This window comes from Kryptolebias marmoratus, linkage group LG14 (genome assembly GCF_001649575.2).
Source record: "Kryptolebias marmoratus isolate JLee-2015 linkage group LG14, ASM164957v2, whole genome shotgun sequence".
In the NCBI taxonomy this organism is placed as follows: domain Eukaryota; kingdom Metazoa; phylum Chordata; class Actinopteri; order Cyprinodontiformes; family Rivulidae; genus Kryptolebias; species Kryptolebias marmoratus.
Window position 1 is genome coordinate 24,188,701 of NC_051443.1, and position 8,763 is coordinate 24,197,463.

General features: G+C 41.2%; 1 protein-coding gene across 4 annotated transcripts in view; it reads right to left on the bottom strand.

The window, feature by feature from the left end:
- The window catches only part of si:ch211-196i2.1 (collagen alpha-1(I) chain), an 81,043-nt gene that overhangs the window by 17,617 nt on the left and 54,663 nt on the right, over positions 1-8,763 (bottom strand). For all 4 annotated transcript variants that reach the window (XR_005234056.1, XM_037979605.1, XM_017425492.3 and 1 more), the window contains 14 exons: positions 8,343-8,396; positions 7,908-7,952; positions 6,479-6,532; positions 5,994-6,047; positions 5,823-5,876; positions 4,892-4,945; positions 4,469-4,522; positions 3,994-4,038; positions 3,632-3,676; positions 2,834-2,941; positions 1,698-1,751; positions 1,565-1,618; positions 1,352-1,405; positions 846-953 (listed from right to left, as the gene is read on the bottom strand). Coding sequence is in view for 3 of the 4 variants with exons in the window: in XM_037979605.1 (XP_037835533.1) it covers positions 846-953; positions 1,352-1,405; positions 1,565-1,618; positions 1,698-1,751; positions 2,834-2,941; positions 3,632-3,676; positions 3,994-4,038; positions 4,469-4,522; positions 4,892-4,945; positions 5,823-5,876; positions 5,994-6,047; positions 6,479-6,532; positions 7,908-7,952; positions 8,343-8,396 (837 nt within the window). In the remaining variant the exon portion in view is untranslated. The remainder of the gene's footprint in view (positions 1-845; positions 954-1,351; positions 1,406-1,564; positions 1,619-1,697; positions 1,752-2,833; positions 2,942-3,631; positions 3,677-3,993; positions 4,039-4,468; positions 4,523-4,891; positions 4,946-5,822; positions 5,877-5,993; positions 6,048-6,478; positions 6,533-7,907; positions 7,953-8,342; positions 8,397-8,763) is intronic.

Sequence of the window (8,763 nt, forward strand, 5' to 3'; positions counted from 1 at the left end):
CGAGCACATTGCTGCCCCCTATATGTCAGGAGGACAAATAACACCTTTTCTGTTCAAATTGCCAACCCGCCACAGTGGCGTGTGTGTTGATCAAATTCACCCGCCACTTCAAATATTTACCCACATTTGGCCGGTGGCGGGTGCTAATTTCCACCCCTGTTCCCAACACATATCCCGAGTGCGAACAGGTCGTATAGTTTTTTTGTTTAAATTATTTGAAACAGGAAGTGGTCCCTGGATGTGCGTCTACAGCTAATCACCAATGGAACCAATCCAACTCAAGATGGCTACCACAGCCAGTTTTACAAACACTGAGCTAAAACTCGGCGTGGTTGTAGCTGAGAGTCATCCAAGAGCTGCTCATTGTGCACTTTGGCATTGACCCTGCTTGTCTGTTAGCAAAATATCTCATGAGCCATTGGGTGGATTTTATCGAAACTCAGAATGTCATCATAAGCTGTAGAACTGACCCGATTCAAGATGGCTGCCGCAATGAATCAACCTTAACCAACACAACAATGGCTTTAACTCAGACAATTTAACTGACATTGAGCTAAAATCTGATGTGGTAGTAAAACGATTTTAGTTTAAATCTATAAAATGAAAGGTGGCGGGTGAAATGCATTCCTTCAAGGAATATAAGGCCCCTTATTTCAAGATGACTTCAATGTAGAACAGTTTGGAACATGACTGAAATGGTAATGGCTGCCGGCGCTGAAGGAATCTGAATTAAGGACTCTCATGTAGAACATTTAATTTCACGGTTTATGACACTTTCATCTGGGAGTGCGTTAATTCTGCCTCCAATAACCGCCTCTGAATGAGGAGCAGATCAACAAACCCACCTCTTCGCCGGCTGCTCCGGCTTGTCCCTGGGGGCCTTTGGCGCCGTCAGGACCCCTTTCGCCCTCCGGCCCCTGAGGTCCTGATTTCCCACAAGAACCCGGGTCCCCCTGTCAAACACAAAACCATAACGAATTCGCCCATCGATAGGCGTAACCAGGAGAACAAAGGGTTTGACGTAGACTAGGTTTTCACCTGTGACCTTGAAATCAATAGGGATCATCCTCAACTCATGAGGTGTTCCATAATACAACCAATCTCAGGATGGGTTACTTGACTTTGGGTTTTAGAAAGTCAAATTTATATCGGGTACCAGAAGGCCAACTTAAGGTGCCAAAAAAAGCTTAAAAAAGCTAAACTTGTCTAAAAAACAGGCTGAGATAAATTAAACTAAACTAAAATAAGTTTAAACAAGCAAAGAAAACCAAACTAAGACTAATAAACTGAGTTAATTAAGCTAATATAAACAAACTAATAAAGATAATTGCTGCCCAGCTGCCTGACTGACCTGATCTCCTTTCCTTCCAGGTGGACCTTCAGTTCCTCGAGGACCGGGGAGACCCTGATGGATCAGAAAATCATTTCACGACACTCAGAGGATTGCTTCATTTTATTGTTTCTTGATTTCAGTTACTCAGTCAAAGGCAACTCCAACAAATAAAGACAGGGGTTTTATTTTTTAAAACTTGGTTTGACTCGAATCCCAGCCATAAAAACCGACCTGTGGTCCGTTGTGTCCTGGTGGGCCCGGGTCACCTGGTGGTCCGAGGAAACCCTGTTTGTTTCGTTACAGGTTCAGTCATTTAAAAACGTACAACAAAACAGGAATACTTATTTTATTTACTGTGTTGCACCTTGTGTCCTTTGTCTCCTGCTGCTCCCACCGACCCGTCGGCTCCCCGCGGGCCCTGAGGAGATCGGGGAGACGTGTTTGTCAACAATCAAACAAAGCTTTATTTAAAAAGCACTTCTCAGACAGTCAAATGTAACACCGAGTGCTTCACAGCAGCAGATACAGGAAAAAAAACACAACTAGGAGAACTCAGAGAGCACAAACTTTTTCCAAAGCCACAGCGTGATTTAAAATAAACTAATAAAAAAAATCATAATCTGGATCAGAACCAGAATTTAATCCAACATTTCAGTTTTTACCTGATCAGACAAACAAACCAACGGACACAACCGGAAACAAACGGGTCACATGTAGGAGCAGACAAAGGTTTTTAACAAAGGGGTCACCTGTGACCTTTGACCCCACGAACCTCGAAACCAACAGGCATCATCTTCGACCCATGAGGCGTCCAGCTGTGCAGTTTGACGTTCCTACATCACGCTGCTGCAGAGTTAGAGCACCAGGTCAGCTGTGATGTTGACCTTTGACCCCATGACCTTGAAATCAATCGGGATCACCCTCAACCCATGAGGTGTCCGGCTGTGCAACCATGTAACAGAGGGAAACCCAACTGCAGAGTGAGAGAACAAGGTCGTCTGAGACCTCAACCTACGACCACGTCTCCTTGAAATCCATTGGGATCACCCTCAACCCATGAGGTGTCTGGCTGCAGAGTTTGAGCACCGGCTGAATCTATGACCTTTGACCCTTGACCCCAAGAACCTTAAAACCAACAGGCATCATCTTCGACCCATGAGGCGTCCAGCTGTGCAGTTTGACGTTCCTGCATTAAACTGTTGCAGAGTCAGAGCACCAGGTCAGCTGTGATGTTGACCTTTGACCCCAGGAACTTGAAATCAATCGTGATCACCCTCGACCCATGAGGTGTCCGGCTGAATCTGTGACCTCGACCTTTGACCGGATCACCACCGAAATGGGACCCCACGTTCCTCGTTCCACGTTTGACATTTCCTGAAGATTCTGTGAAAATCCGTTTTATAACTTTTTGAGTAACCTTGGTCGCAGACAGCCGCGACTGTTGGTAAGAAAAAAAAAAAACCATCTTCAAACAGCAGTCAATGAGAGGTACCCACTCACTGGGATTCCTGCCAGACCCTGGGGCCCTCGAGGCCCCGGGGGCCCGATGTTTCCTCTGGGTCCTGGTTTGCCCGATCCACCATTCAAACCCGGAAGCCCAGGAGGGCCCTGAAAAACCAACCAGAGATCAGATGAAGTATTATTGATAGGATTTAGTATAATTAACATTTTATACATGATATTTTTAATATTAGTGCTCCTTCCGCAATAATATCTGAGGGTATTTTTTTAAACCCCTATTTTCTTTGGTTTTTACGTAGCGTAGAATATTCAGTCTTATCTCAGTCAATTAAAAGATAAATTACACAATTCAAAATGAGCAGAAAGACACACAGACAGGCAAAAAAAAAAAAAAACACAAGTCGTGAGAGAATTTTGTTTTAAATTTCCGCATCCTTGGAGCACAACGACCAATGTTCGACTCGTCTCGAGCTGCCTGCTTAGAGAATGTCGATAAAAACGAAATTAAACCAACAGGTGGGGGCAGGAACGTGATTTAAATCCACCGTGTTGCATGGAAGAGCAGCGGATTCTAATAAACGAATCCTCCAAACATTTGGTTATGCTATAAAAACACAAAGTCAGTTGTGTTTTTATTGATTAAACTCTGACGAGAACGTCAAACCTGAGCTTTAAAACCAATAAAAAATGACTCCAAACCAAATGTTTTTGATATTTTGACATAACTAAAATTTCAACCTTGCAGAGCTCCAAGAAAAAGCTGCACATGTCTAAAAAAACAAATATAAGGTTGTTTAATGAAAATCTGTGAACCTATAATTCAGATTCTTCACTTACCTGTGGGCCCTGAATCCCTTTAGGTCCTTCGTCTCCGGGTCGACCCTAAAAGGAACAAGAAAAGGGATATTTTATTATATTATACATGTCATCTCTAGAGGTAATCTTGCAGTTTTAAGCAAAAATGACTGGGCTAAACTGCATAAAATGGGATTTTAATTAAAAAAAATGCAGAAATAAAATAATTAAACACGTTACAGATCTGGATTTGCTTCATTTGAATTTGTGAAAAACTGGTTCTTGTGTATAAAAAAGTAGTTCCTTCACTGAATAAGACTCATGTGTTGGATTTAAAGGACTGAGTGGTGATCGTAGAGAAGTCTGAGTTTGAGTTTAAGTTTGGGTTTAAAGCCCCGTCTCACCGGCGGTCCTTGGGGTCCCTTCTCTCCAGCAGAACCTGGCAAACCCTGAAAAGAAAAACATCAAAATCACATCAACGCATTTATCCGACGAAATATCCACCAAAGATATGTGTGAAATTTAAAGATAGCCATTTCTTGTCCATTAAAATTTTAGTCCATCACTCATTAAAGTCGTTAAAGTCCAACTGATAATCCGGTTAATGGCGTCATACCATACTGCGCTCAGAGTTTGTGTTGCGAACAACTCTCAGCTACTACCATGCCAAATTTGAGCTCAGTGTCCGTAAAATTGGCCGAGCTACGCCAATTTTGTGCTGGCTAAGGTCCATCTTGAATGTGGCTGACCAGTTGTAGCCACAGATGCAAACACTTTCTGACAGTTTCTCTGAAATACATCCGAGATGTTTTCGCTAACACTGCAGAAAAACAGCTAAAAGACATAAACAATCACAGTAAACAAACACAAACGACTTACTTTAGGCCCCGGCTTCCCAGAAGGACCGGGTAAACCTCTTAAACCCGGCTCGCCCTGGTGATACGGGGAAAGAAAACATGAAACGAACCGTGAGCCTCTGCAGAACAATTAAGAAACCCCCGCCAAGTGTTTGGGGACGTTTTGGAGACTCCTCCCGTTAACGATAGTCGCAGCTCAGTGAGATACTGGGTTTAGCAAAACAACAACAGAAATAATTGGTCTCTGTAATAATACCGTAGTATTTATACAAACTGTTAGGAAAGTCTGAGTTGCTAAAGAATTTGGATGAATGGGTCCAGTTCTGTTAGCCGTTAGCTTCTCCATGATTCTCCAAGCTGGGATCACTCTGACTGCTGTCTACCGCAGGCAAGATACTGACTGATCGCAACCTCGTTAAAAGCCCACCCGGGACGATGAACTCACCCGTTCTCCCGATAATCCCGGAGGACCTCTGACGCCGACATTCCCCGGTATTCCCTGACGGCAACAGGAAGAAAAGGCATTATTAATGAACGTTAACTTCACAAAGGTGACCCGAGCACGGAGCAGAATATTGGACCCGGGCTGCAGAACGAGCCAGACGGAAAAAAAACAATGTGAAAACGTGGATTGAGATTTGCGCAAAAACGAGTCCATAAAGAGACAGAAATCACGATCCAGGTAACTAAAACAACACATAATCTACCTTTAAATCAAAGTTTTCAGAAATAATCCTACCCTAAAAGACGGGAGCTTTTCCAGGAAGCATCATTTTGTCGTGTCTCTTTTGAGCCATTTTTAGTTTGTCGTTAAGTGAACCCACCACTTCTTTAGTCGTCTTAAATTACGTTTTATTTTCCACAATTCGGGTCCAACTTTGAGAGACTTCTATAATTTAGTACCTCTTAATGCCTCTTAGTCTTAAAAATGTTTTTTTCTGGCGATGAATTATTTTAATAAAACCAGAATTTGTTCCCAAAAAATGGATTTCCTTGTGATTGGGTCAACTTCTCCTTCGTCTGCAGCGATATTAAAAAGAAACGGGGAACAATCAGCGTGTTTTTTCTGCATTTAAACCACCGTTCACTGATTAATTCAGATAATATGAACACTTTAAATTCCATATTAGTACTCTTCAGTTTAAAAAAATGGAAAACTCAACAAGTCATTGTGTTCAGGAAATGTTTATAGAGATATATTTTATCCTCCAATCCTATTTTTTTTGTTTATCTTTAAGTCATTTTGAAAAATGTTTCATTTCAAACAATACAGATCTTATTTTTGACGATATTTTTAAATTTTGCGTTCATGTTTCAGGGTTGTGCAGCGTCCTGTTTATGGAGAATAAATGTATTTTGTATGAAGAATCACTTACATACATGCCAACTGGGCCCTGAGGTCCTTCCACGCCTGGCTTCCCTGTAAAACCCTGAGAAAACACAACACATGCCTACATCGTGCATCAGGTCGATAAGTACTCCTGTTACAAACACGTAGCTTACGGTGTAAATATATATGGTATATTATGGTGGCCCTGGGGTCCCACCTTGTTTCCTGGAGGCCCTGGTACGCCTGGGGGCCCCGTCTTCCCTGGCAGCCCCTAACAAATGAAAACACTTGTTTATCTGATCAAACCTGTGTGGACATTACATCCGACCATGTGCTGTTAGCATTACGCTAACAATAAAGACGAAAACAGGCAAACTGAAGTAATATTACTTGAGATTTACGTAAAAAAAGACACCATCAAGCAATCCTGGTAACTAAAATAGCAAAAAAATCTTCCTAATTTACCTTTAAGTTGAAGATTTCTAACAAATATGTCCTCACAAATAACCCTTTGTCCTATAACTTTTATCATTTTCTTTAAAATTGACCATTTTTCCCAAATGGCATGCATTCAACACTTCATTGCGTCCAGGAAACTTTCTTTTGAAATAACCTATTAACCTATTATTAAACCGATTACAGCGTTTGTCTTCATGCATTAACGCTGACAAACCATAACCATACAACGAGAACAAAGCGTACCGGCGAACCTGGCGCACCGTCTGCTCCTCGTTCTCCTGCAATCCCTCGAAAGCCCTGAAAACGAAGGACGGGAACAAAAGAAGATGTGTTAAAAAAAAAAAAAAAAAAAAAAAAAAAGAAAAAGCCGCTATCACAAACGTGCACGTGCAAATTAAACTCTGATTTAATTCTCTACAAGCAGACGCAGTGAGTCATTAAACCCTGGATGTAATTCACTAATTATTGTTTAATCTGGCATTTAATGGTTTCTCGGTTGTTTCGGTGAACGTTCATGGGGCATTACCCCTAAATCTAATTAGCGACAAAGGATTGATAATTAACAATTAAGTGTAGCAATTAATATTGTAAAGCCGACAGTCAGCTGCAGAACGTGTGAAGCAGATTTCTTAGGAAATAAAAAATACGTCTGGTCTCTTACGGGCTCGGGAATTGACAGGGCAGGTTCCGGTTCTAATAGGTCCACGTGTAGCTGTGGAGCTAAACCTGAACATCAAACTGAGTGAGAGACTTTAACTGACTGGCATGTATGGATGTGTTTGTTTTCGATTTTAAAGTTGATCCAGGAGGTTTAAACTGCAATACCAGGGATGGCCAATAGGCGGAGCCACTGAATAACTTCCTGCATTAAATTATTATTTTCCCTAACCAGCCAAATGTATTTACTCTAAACAATGAGCTGCTATTTAAAATTATTTCATCATTAAATGGAAAAAAAAGTAAAATAAAATAAGAAGGAAAGGTACATTTGTCCAACAATTCAAGCTCCGCCCACTTGTCCAAATATAGTTACTTCTGGCTCCACAAAGCTGATCATTCAACAACTTTAAAAACTTTAAAACAGCAGCTCAGAAACCGATCTGGTCTAAATGGGAGGGAGAAAGAAAAACGCAAAGACTTTCAGAAATATTTGATTCGGAGACCGGATGTTGTTACGGTTGTTATTCACCAAACGGTTAAAGCTCAGATTGCGTGACATGGGTTCAAACAATCAACTATGACCAGTTATCGTCTTACCTGTTGCAGCGAGCCTCGGTTTAAATCTGTACGAGCTAACGGCTAGTCCGAGCGAGGCCTAGGCCAAAAGCGCATCGCTGCCGTTTTAAAAAACGACTACGAAAACGAGCATTTGCGTAGAATTTGACGGTCAGCAGCAGCTAGCTGTAGCAATTCCTGTGCAGCCTGACGCACTTCCATGTAAACCTGATGGAGGTTCAGAACTTTTCCACAGAACCCAATTTTAAAACTTTTTAAACCTATTTAAAGCATATTTATGTGTCAGTATCACACGTTAAACCGGCTGGTAGAAAACTCTGTTTCGTCTTTATTTTAGTGTTTTTCTTGCCTGCAATAACAAAAACTGTAAAACTGCAAAAACATTTTATTTTTCATTTTCCTGAACCCTGCAGCTTCGAGCCAAACGAAGTCTTACCGTCAGGCCCTTAACGTCGGAGCTGCCGTCTGCACCTGACAAACCCTGAAACAAAGACAGAAAACAGCAGTTTTTTCTTCCCTGCAAACAAACACCCCATTTTGTGCTTTTTCCCAATGATAATTATTTAATGAGGCTTGATTTATGCAGCGTTGAAGCACTTTTAAAATCAAAACAGTCGCGAGAAATACATAAAATTATTCCGGTAATAAAAGCGAGGACACCAAATCAGTGTCCTGCCGTCTAAGCCAGCATCTTAAGAGACACTTTTGACAGTTTGAGGACATTTCAATCTTCGCAGTGAGTCACAAAGTATAATTTTTTAAGTGATCTTCCCTCGAACAGACAAAACGAGCAAAACCCCGAGTGATGTAATCTGTGTATGAAAACAAACAGGCAGGTGATGGTGATTTAAATATGATAGAGAATGGGAACCTGTGTACCAGGCTTTCCTTCTGGTCCCTTAGGTCCGGGTGGCCCAGGTAAACCCTGGAAGGAATCAGACAAAAACCACAAGCGCATGAAAACTATTTATCTGCACTCACCCTGCAGGACAGCTCAATAAATGAGTCTAAAAGATGAGTTTTAGATGTAATAAGCTACATTAAACAGTCCCTCCAGGATTTTGTGGACATTTTTTGTGATTGTTGCGGCTAAAATGCCTGATTTCGCGGGGCATTTTCCTAAAAGTTGTGATTTTTTTTTACTAAAATCAATAAAAACCATAACTTTTAATATATAAACCAAAAATCCTTCCTAGTTTTGTAAGAAAATTCCCAACAAACATTGACATTCTCAAAAGGTGCTTTATTTGAGAACTTTGATAGCTTCTAAACTGACATTCATGAGCATTTCT